Raw genomic sequence first — 20,627 nt, 5'->3', positions numbered from 1 at the left:
CAGACAGCTATAAAACTGATTGGCTTGAAAGCCAAATAAAATAAAACACAGTAGCCTACTTTATCATTTACTACTAGCTATTTATTATGAGCAGTGCTGTGTTGGGATATCGACCCTGAGATTAAAGCTAGAGAAGTATAGATTCTAAGATTCTGCAGACACATAAAGCTCCCCAGCCAGGGTGACAGATGATAATGAGATTATACTCAGAGGCCATCTTTCATCTCAGTGGAGCCCAACAGCTAACATTTCTTAAAAATAATGAATTGTACAAACAATGCAGGGAACGTTTGCTTAGCAGTTCTGCGATGCAACTTCCTGGGGCCCTAAGTATGCTGGCAGGCTGCCCAGCTGTCTGACACTCCCTCACTTGGTTGGTTGGTTGAATCATTTGTTCCTTCATTTACTTCAACCCACCTGGCCATGGGAGGCGCCTTTCTTCCTGAATTTTCCTTGTAATCATCATGTTCTTTCTTGACTCCATGCCCTTTTTTCTCACAGTATCCCTCTAGCTGGGAAGCCTTCTTGCCTCTCCGAAATCAAAACCATACTCCTCCTTTAGCACACAGCTCAAGTCTCACATCTTCCACGAAATCTTACACAAAACTTTAGAGTAAATTTGTTCTGGACCTAAATCCTGGCTTGACGACTTATTAGCAGTGGAGCTGAGGGCAACTCACATCACCTGTCTAAATCTCAGCTTATTTACTATAGAGTAGAGGTTAAAATTCTTATCTCCAAGATTCTTATCTAATTCTTATCTGATTCTGGGTACTAAGTATATAGGGCACAACACAATTCCTAACTCATAATGGGTACTCCATCAATGTTAGTTTCCCCTACCTTGCCTTCTCTTCTCAGTTAAAATTTCAGCCCAGAGTTAGGTTATTAAACAGACGCTGAATTTTTTCACAACAGGGTGTCCTGGATCTCAGGCTCTTCTGTGAACCTTCCCTTCACCTTCTTGCTTTAATCCATGGATCTGAACTCTGGCCACACATGGCAATCACTTTGGATGTACCCACGGCTTGGGCCAAGTCCCAGAGATTCTGATCTAATTGGTTAGGATGGAGCCCAGACGTGACAAACAATTCAACTCTCTGTCTGCACCACGACTGCAGCCAGGCAACTAGTCAGGCTGAAGGGAAACACATGAACTTTCTGAATGGTCTTAAATCTCACTGGGTGGGCCTTGGTCCAGCAGCCCTACTAAATCCCCTGGTCCACTCACTGGCCTACTCCCTTGGACAGTGATTTCTCACCTCCTCTTCTCTACTCAAACCTCCAACTCCTCTTGCCTTATCTTTATTCTCTGCTAAGGATGGGAAGCCCTCACTCACTGATAAGATGGGGAAAAAAGTGAACACACCCCCATCAACATATCTTCCAGCTCCCTGTGTGCATACCTTGTCTTCCCCCCTCTGACTAGGAATGGAATGTCCCCACTGCTGTCAAAGGCCAAAACTTCCACTTATATCCTGGAGCCCATTCCTTTCAGCAATTATCGCCATGACTCTCCCGAATCATCACTTACTCCCTCTTTACTGCAGCATTCCCACCAGCAGCTAATAAGCTGTAATAATTCCCATCTGAAAATAAATCCCACCCCCCACCCCTCAACCTCACATACCTCTCCAGCTACTGCCCCATTTCTCTGGTGTCTTTTTAGGAAAATAAAAACAGTAATTTAAAAATAACTAGTCCTGGGACTTCCCTGGCGGTCCAGTGGTTAAGACTCCGCGCTTCCACTGCAGTGGGCACGGGTTTGATCCCTGGTCAGGGAACTAAGATCCCGCATACTGCGTGGCGTGGCTGAAAAAAAAAAAAAAAACAGTCGTCACTTGTCTCCTCTCCTCTCCTCCCAATCTCTCTTGAACCCCCTCCAACTGGGCTTTCACCACCAAGGTACTGAAACAGCTTTGTCAGGTCACCAAACACCTCCAAGGCCAAATCAGCAGTCACTTCTCAAGCCTCAAGTCGCAGCATTTGATACAGTTGATCACCCCCGGGTCTCACTGACTCTTGGTTCTCTCCCTACACCACTGGCTGCCCCTCCTCAGTCTCCTCAACTGACTCCTCATTTCTCTGACCTCCAACATTGCAAATGCCCACGGGTCAGTTCTCAAATCTGTTAATCCATCTACACTTACTCTCCATGTGATTTAGTCCAGCCTCGTGGTTATAAATACTATTCATACACTGGTGGCTCCAAGATTAATATCTCCAGCCTGGACCTCTCCCCGAGCAGCAGATTTGTTTCTCCAGTTGCCTTCTCGACATCTCCACCTGCATGTACCTCTGCAACATCTAGTATCACACTGAACCTGAATTCCTGATTCCTACTCATCCCCAAATCTGCTGCTCCTACCACCTTCTCCATCGTAAAATGAAATCCCATTTTTGTAGTGGTTTGGATCAAAACACTTGAAGTTGTCTTAAGACAAATCTCTTGTTGCCATATCCAATCCATTGGCATATCCTACATCATACACATTTTTCAATGTTATTAGATTATCCATACCCATAACTTAAAATCGCCAAATAGCATTCCATCAATAACAATCAGTGCACTTACACAGTGCCCAGCATTGTTCTAAATGCTTGACATATAATTTATTGAATCTACAACAACTCTGTGAGGGAGGTAGAATCTTGATCCCCATTTTATAGGTGAGAAACTTAATGCACAGAGGAATTGCCCAAAGTCACAGAGCTAGTAAGTGAAATGGCTGAGATATGAATGCAGGCAATTTGAGTCCAGAGTCCATGTGTTTGACTACAATGCCTTACATTTGTCACATGCTTGAATATTTACATTGTTTAGAAGTTTTGAGTGTTATAAATCATGTTGTTTTGATCACCTTTGTGTAATAAACCTTTTCTTAATTTAGAATCATTTCTTTAGCATACATTCTTAGAAGTTGAATTGCTCAATGAGCATAAACGTTCTCAGTCCCTAAAATGGCTAACCTATTATCAGTAAACATTGGCTCTTTGAAATCTGAAGTTATATACAGTGGTAGGAAAATTTTCTCAATAGAGAAGAACCTCTGAAGCAGAACTTAGCTCGCTAAGTTTGATCCTGACTCAGTCACTTAAGTACTCATTCAATCTTGTGGTCTTCAGTTTCCTCATTTGTAAAATCAAGATAATCCCTACATTACAACTTCCTCACAACGATGCATAAATCAGGCCCTTATTTCCATCAAAAGAAGCAACTTTAGTGTTACTTACCCCCAAAAAACCAAACTCTGAAACTTAGATCTATTACCATTCAGCTCTAGAAAAGGCTTGATCCATTGCATCTTTTAAGGCCATGGAACACACAGTTCTGACTTTTAAATAACTTTGCACATCTGCATTTTACACCTACCTTGGCTCACTCATTATTGTTTCAAGGTCCTCTTCTCATCATCTGGAAATCTAAAGGAAAGATTAAGTAGTGCTAAATTTGCCACGGCTGTATATCAACTGTGACCACATATTTTATTTCTCGTGCTCTAATCTCAGTTTTGATATCACAGGTTTGGATAATGAATAGCCAATAAGTAAACCATGCTCTTATGTTCTTTTTTGTCTTATTTACCCATTCAGCCTTCAGAAGATCCATATACTATAAGGGGGAACCCATAAGTTACACATACCAACACTTTACTTTTTAGAGAATTTTCATCCCTTACTCGAGAACTAGTTATATTATCTTCTACCCACAGTCAAGATAAACTAATAGGACCCATATCTCCGAAAGGCAAAAGTCTCAGAAGCCAAGATGACCCACTCCCTTCCTTTTTTCTTTTTCCATCTGCTGTATTGTCTGCCAGCAGTCAGCTGGATTGCTGGTCCTTTCTCTGCTCTCCCCTGAATCTGAAAGGTTGGAAGCCTGGGAATTCTATTTCCCAGAATACAAAGCCAGCAAATATCCCAGTTTAGATTCTGCCAGTGCCAAAGACAAGAGATGAGGAGGGCAGAAGGGAAGCAGAAGCCATATTCTTCCCCTAGCAGCAGATGTTAGATTTTGCAGTGGCCTCTGAGTATCCCTCAGGAAGCAGCTTCCACAAGTTCCTGACCTGTGTGGCAATAATTCCCTACAGGTTAGCTGCAAACCTGAGAGCTAACAATGGGCTTCCCTCACCTTTGCTCCTCTAGCCTTTCCAACTATTTTATAAGCACCTAATTGCCTATTTTAAATACCTTCCTGCTTCAAGTACCCAGAGCGGTTTCTGTTTTACAAACTGAAGACTGACTGAAATATCCCATCTCTTAATTTATATAAACCTGTGGTCAGGTGTCCACTTAAGAAAAAGACAAGTCTAGTTTAGATGATCAGTACCAGATCCCCAACCCATAAATTCTAAACTGATTTTAACCCCCAGAGTAGCCCCTTTATGTGATTTCTTTTTCTTCCCCTAGGTCTTGGAGAATTCTATATTAAGAATTATATTACAGAGGCCGGATCTAAAAAATACAACACCAATATCAAACAATGTTCCAAGTGATATCTGGAGGATGGTTACCTCCACATATGTCCATCCTTAATATTTTCAGCTCCCTTTCATTTTATTTCCCTTCAATTACTTGTGTGTATGTTTAATTTATGATTTTGTTCATTCTTTTAATGGCAGGGACTTTTTGCTTGTTTGTTCCCTAGCACCTAGGGACTATTCAAAGATTTTGGTTAAATTACATGTAAAAGTAAATTTGTGGGTTCCCATTTGCCTTGACGGAGTAAACATTGACTCACACACTTTGAATTTAAGTTCACTTTAGCACACATAAGCAGATCTTCAAGTCTCTTAGGTTCTCCATTTTGATGAGCAGTTCCATTGTATTCCAGAAATTCCTTCTCGTATTGATGATGGGTTTACAGTTACACATTTCACACCTGCCTCAATCTCATAGATTTTAAATGGTCTCCCCTAGGTGATCCTTACGTACACTAAAGCTTGAGAACCACTGCAATAAATAAAAACAGAGCTCCTTTTATTTGAAATCCCTATGCAAGGAGTAAAACCCAACGAATCCAAAGACTTGGGGTTCTTTCCATGATTCACATCTGGGAGCTGATGTATAGAATGACAGAATTTTGGAGCTGAAAAGGCCCTTACAGATCATTTAAGCTTATCATTTAGGAGATCAGCAATCATATCTAGAATTTCATACATAGTTTAGGACAGAACAGAACAGAACTCAGAACCTAGGTATTCTGAATTTCAATCTTGTGCTTTCTTTAAGATGGTTGTCATTACATTTGGGTGAGTGGTGAACTGAACAACTCTATGTGTGCCAATCATACTGTGAACATTCATATGTGTTAGGACAGTTGTCTGACAAGTAGTAGTAAAGTTCTAACAAAAGTTCTAATACAAAATGTATTAGATGCTTTCCAATAGATGCAGGTAAAGTGTCTTGAGGAAGGGACAGTGTTTTCTAATATGCACAAAGATGTAACATGGACTTCTGACAGGTGCCACTCCCTTTTCTTCAATACGACCTTACGACTAACAAAGAATGTGTAAGTGCTAATCTCAGTAACAAATACAATACAGATGCAGCTTGTGGAAATTTGAATTACGTAAACTTGAAGTTGTTAATACAGAAAATTTTTTATAAAGTTGCAACTCTCTAAAAAGCTGGCAAGAATTGCAAATTCCAAAATTGGCTGACCCAGTAAATTGCAAACCATGTTCATGGATTGACATGCAGAGGTACTGCATTATATATATAGCATAACATGACCCACCCTCTTATTCACGTGTACTGGCATCTCCTCATGTGATTTTAGTGACCATTGTACTATTGTTTGAACCATAAACCTTTAGCTCAGAAGTTATATATAATAAAATACTCTGAACCCTTAACCACTGCCATTAAAACTTTACCATCTATTTATTTAGGAGAGAGCACACTCTAAAAGGCACTAGAGAGAATGATGTAAAAATAGATAGAGGATTAGGGCCAAAAAAAAAAAAAAAAAAAAACCCTACAGCAACAGCATCTCCCATCCTAATGTTTAGTCCTCTGTGAAAACCAGTCTTACATTATGAGTATTGTAAATTATGTGATGTGTTCAGGAGAGCATCCCTCACAAAATGCATCTTCTCTTAAAGCTCCTTCATGTCTTTAAGTGATTCTAACCCCAACTCCTATGCCTGAAAGACAGTGTGTAAAGTTGGAAGGAGCTCTAGGAGTTTCCAATTTAAGCTCACATTTAGTGGCCCACCAAGGGGATAGAATTCTCTGGTAAACATCCCAGAAGTCAGATCTGTTTTTGTGTGTTTTAAATTCTTTTTAGTATGCCGTGAGATGCATCATCGTGTAGAACAACGCTCTGGTTATTTTCACTGCAGGTTCTAACAGGGCTTGTGTTTGTCGTTAAGTCACCTTCATGAATGTCTTCATGGGGCTTGCCTTCATTATGCCTAAGTCAATCCATTAAAAGAGGGCCAAGCATTCTTACTGCCCCCACTCCCTGAATGATGAGAGAATTGATGAGCTAATAAGAACAAAACACTCTCAACGTCCTACAGTTAGTCTACAAGCACGGGGCGCGGCATGCCTTGTAGTCCATGTGGGGCAGCACCGGCAGATGAAAAGAGCTCGCCCCCCATGCCTCCCCGGTCCCCCCACTGCCTGATGCTGCTGTTGCTGGGCCCTCCCAGGCCCTGATCCTGGACCATCCAAACTCAGGGTGCCAGGGCAGCAGGGGCATCGAAACTGCTAAATTTTGATTGTCAACATTTATAAAAAGCATCAAAGTGCTAACTGTGAAGGAAGTTAGAGTTTTGTTCAAGGCTTACATTTGTTCTATGGTTAAAGTACTGTTTTTATTTGGAATTACACAAATGGAGGCATCATCATTTCAGTGCTTAGGGGCTTCTAAAAGTTACATTATGGCCTCAAGTCTACCAGTCACTTAAAAAAAAATTTCACCAAGAAACTTCAGTTTACTTCCAAAAAATTCTCTCTTTCCAAGCAGGCAGTCTTCATGAAGGACTAAATTCTCTCACCCACATAGATTTAACAGAACACCTTGGACAGTGCTACAAAGCTAAGGAGAAAATGAAATCTTGCTTGGCTTGGGAGTAGCCCATGCTTTGAGTCAAGGGCTGGTCTGAAAAGGTCTAGATCAAATTTGTAGCACCATCATCACAATGACTTGCAGATAAACTCGGGGTCCTAGGATTTGAATAGGAACATTCTTTTCTTGGTTTTTTTTCCCAACTAAGAGATGGGTTTGCTGTGTTCTTGGTGAGCCCTGTGATGGCTGGCACTTGTCATCTGCAAATATACGTGACTCCTCTACTCTTGCACCAGTGCTGAGATATGTGTGTGCATAAAAACAAAAGCTATATATTTCCACCCCGAGTCTCCATAGTTGGATCCCCTCCAGACACCATTCTGAACATGACACTCTGCTGCAGGGTACTAAAAATGGTGCTTTGCTCAAAATAAAACCTTTAAAGATCCCTTAGTAGCTATTCAGGGATGGAAATTCAATCTCAATTCTCCACCCTTTGCCCAGCTGTAGATTCAAAATGCTTACATAAAACACTGAGAGTATGTACTTCCTGGCAAATCTGATTTTTCTTCTGCAATAGAAACATGTGCTATAGTTACCACAAATTATATTTTTACTTAGAAAATACACAAAGTAATAATGCACCTCCAACAATAGAAAACAGATCCTCTTTTTTTATTTTATTTTATAGGTAGCTTTGGTATAAGCTACAGATAGACCTACTTACTACACAGTTTGTGAAATCTATACCTTCAAATCATACTACTCTCTATTTTAGGCCATTATATCTAAAAGCATGACTTCTCAAATCCTTTTATTACAAGTAGTTCTTGCACATAAATGTTACACCACAATAGCAAAAAAAAATGTAAACTTCTTTTGCAAACTACATAAATACTATAATATCTGCCTTGAAGTTATTCTCATTTTAGAATCAGAAGATATTCTATATGCTTTACATAGAAAACTCTGGTCAGTAGCCTATGTATATAAAACTTTTTTTTTTTCTTACTGACTTGCCTTTCATGTTGCCTGCTTAGGTCTTTGAAGGAGAAAACTTTTAAATAGAACACAGATCAAAATTCAGTCCACAAGTAAAACAAGTAGTGGAAACATGTCAATAATTGTGGGTAAAATATGAGGTGTGAAAATTATTCTAAATACTAAATCTGACAAGTCACTAGTGGCATGGAAGGAACTGGATAGGAAGACTCATTTAAGCTCATGTTTGATCCTATATGCAAGGAACTCAGCCCGCATGCTAATATACTTCTCTACCCTGCTGAATGTCTGTTTTCAAACAAATCACCTCTTTCTATTCTAGAGCACAACAGGTCATTTCTACAACTGTAGTCCTAGATGGGAAAGTCTAGGTGGTCAGTGAATTTATTTCACCATCACTGTCTGTGATGTCTTTAAATACAAATTTGAAGTGTGTAAATATACAGGTGTGTATACACACGCACGCACACTGAGAGGACCACATCAAGGCCTCTTTTTTTTTTTTTTCCTGCAAGAAGAGTTTTTAACATTTACCTTTTTTGTTATTACTTCAAAGTAAATCTTTTTCCTCAGAATGTTCTTTCAGTTAAAAATCAAGTTAATTAATCTGGAGCCCTGACTGATTTGTTATTCTGAGATTCCTATTGAACACCTAGCTACTGGCCATGATTTGTTTGAGGAGAAAAACATCACTGCTGAAGCATTTTTTAAAATTTCAAATGTATGCAGAAAGAACTACATAGGTTTTCCAAGCAGCTACATGAGGTGGCTCAAGTAACGTTTTTATTGATTTTGGCCTAAGCGCTTTAACAGCATCCTTTGGAAACACAAAGAGAATGGCTACAAGATGGTGGCAGAGCCCAGGATGCACGGCCTGGTGGGCGATGCTCCAAGGGGTTCACGGGATGTCAGGCAGGAATCCACGGCGCTGCCTTCCCTCTTTCTGTGCGTTTTCTCTAAATGCATCGTGTCCTCTCTTTCCTGCCCATGCTTTTAAATGATGGAAAACAATTTGTAAAAAAATTTCCCAGTGACTCATTCAGAGCTCAGATAACACTACGTGGGCTTAGTTGGAGACAGGTAACCGTTCTGAACAGTTCTGCCCGAGGAGGCTGGGCCAGGCAGAGGGGCGTTGCAGCCTAGGAGCTGCTCTTGTTGCAGACCTGGCCTCGGTCGCTATTATCCTCCATAGACTGGCTGCCGCCCGTGTCGCTCCGGCTGAGGACCATGGAGGGGATGTGGGAGGGCCGCCGCTCCGGGTGCTTCTCCTGCGAGAAGCAGCAGAGCATCCTCTTCATGGTGCTGTACATGTCCTCATCCTTGTAGGAGTAGATGATGGGGTTCATGACGGAGTTGAGCAGCGCCAGCAGCAGGAACCACCTTTTCACATGCTGCACGTTGCACCACGTGCAGTTCAGGCCGTCGAGCAGCAGAACCACCAGACCTGGTGTCCAGCACACGACAAAGGCCCCTGGAGGGAGAGAGAGGAAGCAACAGGCACTCAGACCTCAGGCTAATTATTTGGGTTTCTTCTCGCCCGGTCTTCGGTCAGTGGTGTCAAGGGACCTTGAGGATTTGTTCTGACAACTGCAAAGCAAACTTCCAGCCTTCCTCTGAGCATTTGAGACTGGGCTTGTTAGAAGCAAACAGGCTATTAACCACGTTCCACTTCACCTTCTTATCTGCTTACCCAGGTACCGTAATTAGGGGCTTACACTTATCTCTTACTTATTGAGCACAACACGGACCTTATTTCTGTTTGTTCTCCGAATCACACTAGGAGGCTGTGCGGTCATTATCCACACTCTGCAGGTGAGAAGACTGAGGCCAAATCCCAGGGTCTATGTGGGGAAGACTCACACACTTCAACCCTGCACTCTGCTGTTCTCCAAATCAGACGTTCCAAATGCTTTCCTGAAAATATGACGCATTGCATCTATGGGAGTCTCCTAGTCTTTTAATCAAGTCACCTGCTCAAAAACTGTATTCTTTACAAATCCATGTTGATGCTGAGTAAGCACTGAATTCTTTTTGACATATTCATAGGCCATCTGCCTAATAATCTGTTCTAGGCTGAGATATTTTTGTCAGAAATAAATCTTTCTCTTTCATGATGAGATAGAGGTGTGCTTTTTATTAGCACATTTATTTATTTAGCATAATTTTAGCACCAATGGCACATGAAGGGGGGGGGGTCTGTTCTGAGTCTCTACCCATATGATCATACTTAGCTTACCTCAAACTTTCTGGTATGTTTTTCCTAAAATATGAGACACATGTTCAATATTTCCCTACTTAGTCATGGTAACATCAGATAACAATGACAGCTAACACATCAACGCTTCCCTTTATTAACTCACAGAACCACACTCTGAAATAGACATCATTATCATCCTCAGGAAACTGAGGCACAAGAGAAGTTCAGTAACTTGCTTACAGGCAAATAGCTTGTAAGGGACATTGAATTTTGAACCTAGGCAGTCTTCCTCCACAGGCTGTACACTGGGCCACTATGGGACCTGCCTTCATACTGGGACGTGGTTTCCTTCTCCCAAAGTCCTTATGATTTCTGAAGGCCCTTACTTATCCACTGAAAAAATAGTCATTGTGAGGTTTCAATGTGCCAAGAACTGTACTAGACAGTGAATGAGGCGAAGACCATGCGGTGTGGGAACAAAAGTGCTAATGGGAGAGAGAGAACAAACAAGCAAGTCTGTGAACCGTTATCACCAACTAGTTACTCTTCCGGGTTAGAGTCAGACCTGGACAGTATTCCTCTTGGTGCTTTATCTTCCTTCTGAGAGATATAATAATAAGCAAGTCAAGTCAAGAATTATAAAGAGGCAGTATGAGGCCGTGAAACTCCGTGAGCTGTGGGGTCAGACAGCTACGCCCAGCTCCTCACCTTACACGCTGCTAGTAAGGCAAATTACTCTTCTGAGCCTCCGTTCCCTTATTTAATAAGGATAATGATCCCGACTTACGAAGTGGTTGTTAAGAGTCAGAGGTAATGAAAAGTGGTGTCTAATCCCGTGTTGGGTTCACTCAGCAGTGGTTATCATGAGATGCTTTGTCAAAGACATCTGCCAAAAGTAGATGTGCAGGAGTTCTCAGGGGGTTTCATTTCCCATTTCATAACTACAGCTCTCCAGTGGCTCCCTTTTTTCTCCATCCTGTATTATTTTTGGTTTGGCTGACATACGTGAAGAAAGAAGTGAACTTAGAGACAAAATATCAGGGATTTGGGTCCTAATTCTTCACTTACTGTACAGCTCTGGAAGATCCATGTCATCGGTCTGGGCTTCATCTTCCTAAACTGTAAATTGAGGACGTTAGGCAAGTTCTGGGTTTTTCAAACTGTGGGCCAAGGCACCTTAGTGAGTATGCAATCAATTTAATGAATTTGGAAAAGTTTCTTTTTTTTTTTAATGAAAGAATGGAAATGCAAATGGAATGGAATAGCTCAGAGTATATTACACAGGCCAAGAGAAGTATTGTTTCATGAAACTTTTGTTTCAGTTTTATATACTATATTTATGTGTGCATTGGTTCTAAAATAAAATATTATTCTTGACTGTTGGGATTAGTCAAAAAGTTTGAAAAACACTAATTTAGATAACCTTTAAGGCTGCATCCAGCTCCAATGGTCTGTATTTCCCATAACAGTAACACTTTTGTTCTCTCTGCCATTTCTGAGACAGGGTTACTATGTTGTCAGGAGGGAAGAACTAAACAAAGCAGACATCAAAAGCTGTAGCTACCAACTTTGATGTGAAGAGTCCTTTCTGTGTGAGATTGCAGAATTCCAAAGAAATCCTAGTGGGAGTGTTCCAAGGTTTTTGTGTTAATGGGTAGGAGGGAGAAATATTGATAAACTTTATACTTAGTTAAATATGCATGTCAAAATTTAATAGTGTATATAACTTCCAAACCAATGGAGGGGGAAGGATGCAAGTAAAGGAAAGGAAAAAAAAAAGTCTCAATGCATAAGAAAGGAGGAAAACATAGAAAAATGGGATAAAGAAAAAATTAAGATGCTGGAAATGAATCCAGATAAGTTGACCCTTGAACAACACAGGGGTTAGGGGCCCTGCACAGTCGAAAATCCGTATATAACTTTACATTTGGCCCTCGTATCTATGATTCCACATCTGTAGATACAACCAACCTCAGATCAGATTATGTAGCACTGTAGCATGTATTTACTGAAAAGAATCTGCACATAAATGGACCCGCTCAGTTCAAACCCCTGTTGTTCAAGGGTCAACGGTATACTAATAATCAAAATCAATGTTAATTGTATAGTTAAAAAAGTGAATCTAAATAATTTGATGTCTAACATTATAACCATACGTGATAAAACCATGAAGAAAAGCAAGATGATTAACATGGAATTTATAATATGGTTATTTCTACAGGAGAGAGGGGGCCACCAGGATAGGGCACAAAGGAGGTTCTAAACACACTGATAATGTTCTATTAAATTGGGTGGCAAGTACGCAGGTGTTTTACATTTCTAATATTCTTTTAAGTGTTATTCTTTAAACTGTACATATATCTTATATAATTTTGTTTGAATGATATATTTCACACACACACATCAGAAAAAAGGATAAAAGTAAATTGCCAATATGTTTTCCTAAAGACTGTTTTTAAAATTGGATTTTTAAAAATCATTAAAGCTTTTTTCCCTAGTATAAAACTCTAGTTTAGATTAATCAGGGGACCTAAACACTCTAAATAAATTTCAAATTGATGCCCTGTTTTTCATAATGTGGTACTTCACATACATTTTCCTTTTGCATTGAATTTCATAAAATAATTCATTCAGTCAACACTGACACACTTTTCACTGAGCAATGGTTATATACCAGGCACTGTTGTAAGTATTTTATATGAATTAACCATTTAATCCTCATAGCAACCCTTGGAAATAGGTACTATTACATATATATATACATATATATATATGTATATATATGTGTGTGTGTGTGTATATATATATATATATATATATATATATATATATATATATATATATAAAACCCTCATTTATATATATAAAACCCTCATTTTAAACCTGAGGAAAGTGAACCACAGGGAAATTGGTAACCTGCTCAAAGCCATGATAAGTGGAAGGGCCAGGATTTGAACAGGCAGCCTGGTCCCAGAGCCTGTGCTCCTGTTCACATGCTAGGCTGCTCAGCAGTGAGCTGCAAAGGATATTATTTCTAAAGCAAGTGATGGGGAAGGGGGGAGGGCACTTCTGACCTTTAAAGTCTCGTTCGTAGAATATCATATCTGACTGTGAAACTGCATACAGTATATTACAACCAAGTCATTCTTTGCTTTGCTAACAGAAAGAATTTCTGGCAAAGGAAGGAAGGAAGGAAGGAAGGGAGGGAGGGAGGGAGGGAGGGAGGGAGGAAGCGAAAAAGATGAAGAAGGAAAGAAGGAAGGAAGGGAAGGGGAGGAAAGAAAGGAGAAAGAATTTCAACAAAAATACAGGTAAGAAGAGCAACAAAAATCTGCTGACCTGGGGCTTCCCTGGTGGCGCAGTGGTTAAGAATCCGCCTGCCAATGCAGGGGACACAGGTTCAAGCCCTGGTCCGAGAAGATCCCACGTGCCGCTGAGCAACTACGCCCGTGCGCCACAACTACTGAGCCTGTGCTCTAGAGCCCGCGAGCCACAACTACTGAGCCCGTGAGCCACAACTACTGAGCCCACGTGCCTAGAGCCCGTGCTCTGCAACAAGAGAAGCCACTGCAATGAGAAGCCCACGCACCACAATGAAGAGTAGCCCCCGCTCACCACAACTAGAGAAAGCCCATGCGCAGCAACGAAGACCCAACGCAGCCAAAAATAAATAAATAAAATAAATTTATTTTTAAAAAAAATCTTCTGACCTTTTCTTTACACTGTTTCCAAGAACAACAACAGGCAAGTCTCTGACAGAACAGCCTCCACACGCTGCGCTGCTGATGAGTGCTTCAGCGGTGCTGTCTGAGGTGATGATTGCACTCCGAGCAGGGACCCTGGGAAACTACAGCTCCCCAACTCCTCCACCGGCGGCCAAGCTCTACCTCCAAACACATCTCAGAGTGGGGGCACAGCTTATCTAAACAGCTCATTCCTTGGGGGTTTTTACTGTATGTCAGCAGCAGCAGATATGAGGTCCCCAAAAACATTTAAAAGAGAAGAAAATGTCAGGAATGGTTTTGGCCTTGGGAATCCGTCTTTTTGGAGAATTCTTGGAGAATGTGGGAGATGTCAGAAACATACAAATGTTTCTGTCTGTCCCAGTTCTTAAAAGAGGGGCAGAGGGTACATCCTGAGAAATATATATCACTCAGTCCCTTATCAATTTCCCAAAAATTCTAGAGGAAAAAACTAAGATGAATGTTTTTTGAGTATTTAAACTCAATGCTCAGACCAAGACAGCTGGGACCAAACAAGGCTTTCAAAGAGACATATGCCAAGCCTGGATCATTTTTTTTTCCCCCCCTAAATCAGGCATTAACAAATAGGAGCAGATCTAAAGGTATCTATCAGGGAACTGATGGAAGAAATCAAGCATGTTTCTCTTGGAAAAGAAAAGGCAAAGGAAAACCACATTATGTTAACTGTCCCCAAAGACCTGAAGGGCCATCACATAGAGAGAAGCATGACTTATCGTGAAGGTCACCCTGAGACAAATGGAAAAGTACCAAAAGGCAGAATTTGAATGTAAGACTTCTTTTTAAGAAAATGAAGCTATTAGGAGAGGAATTTGTTGTTCGGCAGACAGAGAGCCTCCCTTAGCCAGGGTATTTACTTTGCCCAGATCATCCTGAGATGCACAAAGGGAAGAGATTTTTCCTAAATGAGAGAGAGAGGGTTAAGTGGCTTCTGAACTCTTTTCCAAGTAGAAAACTGCTAAATTCTACAAACTATGAGTTTCAACTCCCCATAAAATTCAAACAAATTCGATGTATTGGTTTCCCAGACACCATTATCAGACAGTATGGCTAAAAACTGATTAAGATGAATTCTCTGAGCTAGCAGTTCCCAAAGCTGGCTGGCCACCAAATTCTCAGAGGAGCTTTTTAATAATGCAGATCCCCTGGTCCTAGATCAGAGCCAATGGTCAGACTCTCTGGGGTGGTACATGGAAATCTGTGGGACTAAAAAGTTCCCTGGGTGATTATGATGTATGGCCAGTTTTACAAACCATTTTTCTATGCTGACCAAAATGGTTTAATCAAGCTGATCCTGTCAGCAAAATTGTAGACTCCATACACACTTGGCAAAAAAGTCATGGAAAAGAGAAAGGGGGCAGAATTCTTTAGAACAAGAAAATCACCTTCAGATCAATACCTTCAGCTTCTATTTGGAAAGAATGTTTGAGTACATCTTATGCATAAATGAAATGTACAAACACAAGCAGGGAAACTAGTCTACAGGCAAGGCATATACTGTCCTCCACTGGCCTTGGTTGGCGCTCTGGTTCGCCCTGCCAGGAATGCCTTCCTGGCTCCTAATCTAAGGTCTACTTTTCATTCTAAGCTTAGCTCCTCTACTGGACCTTTCCCATACGTCCAACCCACAGTGACCATTCCCTCCTCTCAACTCCTTGGCATTTTCCACCTACAACATCCACACGGCACTGGGCATATTACCTGCTTAATTCCACTCTAACATTTCCCAAGAGCTCTGGGCTGGGCAGTGTGCTTAGAGCTTTACATACACCCATTGTTTAAAACTCATGGCCCTGTGAAGTTGCCACTCTTATTTTCCGTCTCACATATGATGAATTTGAACTTCAAAACAGCTCAAGAGTTTGTCTTAGGTTTAGTCAGAAGCCAACAAAAAGAAGAGTCAGAATTTGAACCCAGGCCTGATTCCCCCATGCAAACTCTTGAGCGTTGTGCTATTCTGAGGTAGTTTTTAATACATACGTCCTGTCTCTCGGGCCTGTTGCAAGCTTCCAAAGCATGTAGGCTGTGCCTCATACCTGTCTGTGTCCTCAGCATGAAGTATAGAGCTCCATACTCAGTAGCAGAGAAGATGAGTCCATTGAACATAACTGAAGTTTATTAAGAGCCCACACGGGGCCAGGTAACGCATTAGCTGCAGCACTTGCTGATGCAAACAGTGTGCTGTCCTGCCCTTCGGGCACTGACGGGCAGAGAAACAGGATGCGATGATTCTGATTACTATCCAGGAAGGTGCCAGGTGGAATGACACTCAGTTGAGCTGAGTATTGAAGGTCAAGAATGACTGTGCAGAGGTGAGAAATAGCATGATGTACTTGGGGAATTCCAAACAGTTTAGGATGGTTTTAACCCAGGAAGGTGACTAGGGAAGTAAGATGAATTCTGAAAGATGAACATGGGTCAGACCTGGAAGGGCCCTGTGGGCAGTTCTCAGGAGTTTGGATTTATTGTATAGATCACACCCCATAAGCCTTTTTCAACCGGGAGTTCATCAGGTGAATGCCCTCAGGTATCCATGGTATGTAATGAATTAACCTCTCTCCCAAGCACCTAGAATGGTATGAGTCATACAGCATCATGGGAGGATTAAGAAAATATTTCTAGGTTCCACGGTTCATAAAGGAAACCTAATGAGAAAGGTTAAGAGCTGAGGTTTTTTTCAGGCTCAGTTGCAACTCATCAGTGGCTTGTGAAATCAATTTAGTAGGTTGCAACTCATCAGTGGCTTGTGAAATCAATTTAGTGGGTTGCAACCAGCAATTTTCTAAAAAATAAAATAGAACAGAAAACATCAGGATACATCAAGTATAGTAATGGTATGTTTCATGAAACTTGTTTCAATTACACACAAAAATATGTGTATGTATTGGGCCATGATAGAGAATGTACATTATTTCTCACTGTGGGGTCCTGATTAAAAAATAAAAATTGAAACCTACTTCTATAGATCATTATTTTTTTTTTTTAAGTAGAGGATGACTTCCCAAAGAAAATCTCTTGTTAAACTTCAATAAATATCAGATCTGCTCTGACTAAAGAAGGAGAAGGGGTGGGGGGAGTTGACTAAAGATCTTCATGGAGAATTCACTCCCATCTTCACACTACAGTGCTCCCCCCGCCCCCCTACACATACGTACACTGAGGCACCTCTGAGGAACCCCTGGGAACCTCGCTGACCTAGGTTTGAAAATGACCGCTGTAGAATGGTAGTTGTTTGAAGATTTTTAATCAAGAGCATGGATAAGTCTTATATTTTAAAGCAAAGCTGTGTCTGAGTGCTCAGGATGGAATGGAGGTATGTGACGCTCCCCCTGCATCAGAATCACCTGGGCTGACTGCTTGAAATTCAGATTTCTGGGTCCCACCCAGACCTACCAAATGAGAAACTGATGGAGGTACGATCTGGGCATCTCCGGTTTTAACCAGCTCCCTGGGGAATGCTTTAGTAGGGTGAAGTATAGGACCACTGACCTAGGCATGGAGACACCTCTGAAGACCAGCTAAAATTCAGGTGGAAAGTCTAAGGATCTGATGGAGTTGGAGAGATGTAGCCAGGTCAGCGAGGTGGTAAGGAGGAAAACCTGTAAGACTTGATGTATAAACAACTGGATCTAGGAAGTGAGGGAGAGGAAAGAATCCAGGGTGACTGGGTAGCATGGGATTCTGATAACCAAGTGGGAGAGAGAGGAGCGACAGATTTAGAAGGAAGAGATGGTGATTCAGTTTTAGGCATCGAGCACTTAGAATATCTGTGGCTCCTCCAGGCATAGACGAGTAGAAGGCAGCCAGAAATGTGGGTCAGAACTCTGAGAGCTCCAAATTGAAATGTTAACTTGGGAGTCATGGGCAGTAGGTGGAACTGAAGCCATATGTTCTTTCATTAATAAATACTTACTAGGCAACCACCTGCCATGTGCCAGCCACTAAGAGTGAATGTCTTCCAGATGATTACATTTGAATAACAAATATAACATCCTTCTAGTGCCACGTGATAGGTCAGTTATGTTGATAAGAAGCAATTATTTTTTTATTTTAATGATATTCTATGTTCTTTCTGTACCTGTTTAAGAGACTCACTAGTAGTCCAATTAGATTACCACTGAGCTTTCCTCTAGTAATTCAACTAGTTTCACTGCTGTACTCAAAAACCAGTATCATGAATTCAATACAAGTTTCTAAAGTATAGTGAATCATACACTAGAATATTCAATTAAGTACTGAAGTGATATTTAATGACTGCAATTTAAGGTAATCAGAAACATCAAGTTAAGGAATGTCTAACACTTTAGAAGAGACAATTACAACTGAAAATATTGGTGACAAGTGAAATTAAAAATCTTTCAAACTCCCTCGTCAATATTATGCTGAAATAATCTACAACCACCACCCCCCTTATTTGGAAGTTTTCAAAATATTTCAAACAATACTCTGGTTAACACCTCATGGCTACATTATATGAAAGAAGATATACTCATTATAGGAAAGAATACCAGTCCATATGGGAGAAGGGCCCCTCACTGCAATGTATTTAAGATAGTTCTTAGCGCAGCGACGGCGGCGGCAGCAGCAGCGGCGGTTGCTATTCGGAGACGTTGAGACGCCTCTGCGGCAGCTGGTGGCGCAGGTGGCTTGCGTGGACGCGGGCAGAGGCGGCCGGCCCGCCACCTCAGCCTCAGCGCCCGCGGACCCGGCAGGCGTGTCGGGACACCCCGAGGCATCCTCCCCCTCCCGCCGCCGCGGGAGCCTCGGCTGCCGTCCGCCCTCCCGCATCCCCTCGCAGTCCGCACCGCCGCACCTCCTCCCTGTGCTCGGACCCCTGGCCTCGCCCCCGAAACATGACTCGCGATTTCAAACCTGGGGACCTCATCTTCGCCAAGATGAAAGGTTATCCTCATTGGCCAGCTCGAGTAGATGAAGTTCCTGATGGAGCTGGAAAACCACCCACAAACAAACTACCCATTTTCTTTTTTGGAACTCATGAGACTGCTTTTTTAGGCCCAAAGGACATATTTCCTTACTCAGAAAATAAGGAAAAGTACGGCAAACCAAATAAACGAAAAGGCGTTAATGAAGGTTTATGGGAGATAGATAACAATCCGAAAGTGAAATTTTCAAGTCAACAGGCATCAACTAAACAATCAAATGCGTCATCTGATGTTGAAGTTGAAGAAAAAGAAACTAGTGTTTCAATAGAAGATACTGACCATGAAGAAAAAGCCAGCAACGAGGATGTGACTAAAGCAGTTGACATAACCACTCCAAAAGCTGCCAGAAGAGGGAGAAAGAGAAAGGCAGAAAAACAAGTAGAAACCGAGGAGGCAGGAGTAGTGACTACAGCAACAGCATCTGTTAATCTAAAAGTGAGTCCTAAAAGAGGACGACCTGCAGCTACAGAAGTCAAGATTCCAAAACCAAGAGGCAGACCCAAAATGGTAAAACAGCCCTGTCCTTCGGAGAGTGACATGGTAACTGAAGAAGACAAAAGTAAGAAAAAAGGGCAAGAGGAAAAACAACCTAAAAAGCAGCTTTAAAAGGATGAAGAGGGCCAGAAGGAAGAAGATAAGCCAAGAAAAGAGCCAGATAAAAAAGAGGGGAAAAAAGAAGTTGAATCAAAAAGGAAAAATTTAGCTAAAACAGGGCTTACATCAACCTCTGATTCTGAAGAGGAAGGAGATGATCAAGAAGGTGAAAAGAAGAGAAAAGGTGGAAGAAACTTTCAGACTGCTCATAGAAGGAATATGCTGAAAGGCCAACATGAGAAAGAAGCAGCAGACAGAAAACGCAAGCAAGAGGAACAAATGGAAACTGAGCACCAAACAACATGTAATCTACAGTAATAAAAAATATATCTCATTTTGGGCTCAAAGCATTAATCCAGTTACTGAAAAGAGAATACAAGTGGAGCAAACAAGAGATGAAGATCTTGAGACAGACTCATTGGACTGAATTTCCCCCTCCCCCCCCCTTGATGGAAGAATGTTCCAGATTCTAAATTGAGGACTTCATTAATGGCATTATTACTGTGTTATGATTGTTAAAAAACATTTCCTGTAAGATACACACTACATATTAAGGTCGGCCATCATTCCTGTTAAAAGATTTTTACCAAGCTTAAAATGAAGCTTTGTGTTTGAAAGTTATAATAAGCTCAGATGAAGATGGTGGTTGTACATTATTTCATTTAGAAAATATAAAAATTCATTTTGTTTTGAAGCTAGGTGTTAAACTGGAGTAGCTACTATACCCCCAGAGAATGGGGCAGTTGTGCCCTTCCCTTGACATTCTTTTGTTGTTCAGTTCTTTAGAAGATTGATAATTGTTTTTTAATCCTGAGAGATTAAACAGTAGACTTGTTAAGAAAACAAAAATGAAACTGTAACCAAAATTTTAAAATAAAGTTTTTTTTAAGATAGTTCTTGGGGTTTAGGTGACAGACAAGATGTATAGAAGATTCAGACCTCAAGTTGTATGACTCCTGTTCTTTAAGACTCATACTTTTCTATTCCATCTAGTTAGCCTTATTTTCCTCTGTTTAAAAATTCACACATACAATTAAAAAGAAAACCTGACATGTGAGTGGCACATAAATAAAACATCCATAGCGATAAAAGCAATCACTCACACAGAATAG

The 20,627-nt window shown here is 41.1% G+C and overlaps 1 protein-coding gene and 1 pseudogene across 4 annotated transcripts in view; one reads left to right on the top strand and one right to left on the bottom strand.

Moving 5' to 3' along the window:
- The window catches only part of LPAR3 (lysophosphatidic acid receptor 3), a 90,426-nt gene that overhangs the window by 7,476 nt on the left and 62,323 nt on the right, over positions 1-20,627 (bottom strand). For 2 of the 3 annotated variants that reach the window (XM_082408758.1, XM_082408757.1), the window contains one exon: positions 7,673-9,491. The exons of the other annotated variant lie outside the window; for it this stretch is intronic. In XM_082408758.1, the coding sequence (XP_082264884.1) occupies positions 9,160-9,491 (332 nt within the window). In that variant the 3' untranslated portion in view covers positions 7,673-9,159. Of the gene's footprint in view, positions 1-7,672; positions 9,492-20,627 lie in introns of those variants that run through there. 3 annotated transcript variants of the gene reach the window in all.
- On the top strand, positions 18,783-19,833 carry LOC309604616 (PC4 and SFRS1-interacting protein pseudogene; annotated as a pseudogene). Its single transcript has one exon. The product of its transcript is annotated as a PC4 and SFRS1-interacting protein pseudogene (transcript).

The sequence above is a fragment of the Balaenoptera borealis genome, assembly GCF_965194805.1.
Source record: "Balaenoptera borealis genome assembly, chromosome: 1".
In the NCBI taxonomy this organism is placed as follows: Eukaryota; Metazoa; Chordata; class Mammalia; order Artiodactyla; family Balaenopteridae; genus Balaenoptera; species Balaenoptera borealis.
This window is presented reverse-complemented; position numbering and strand designations above follow the sequence as displayed.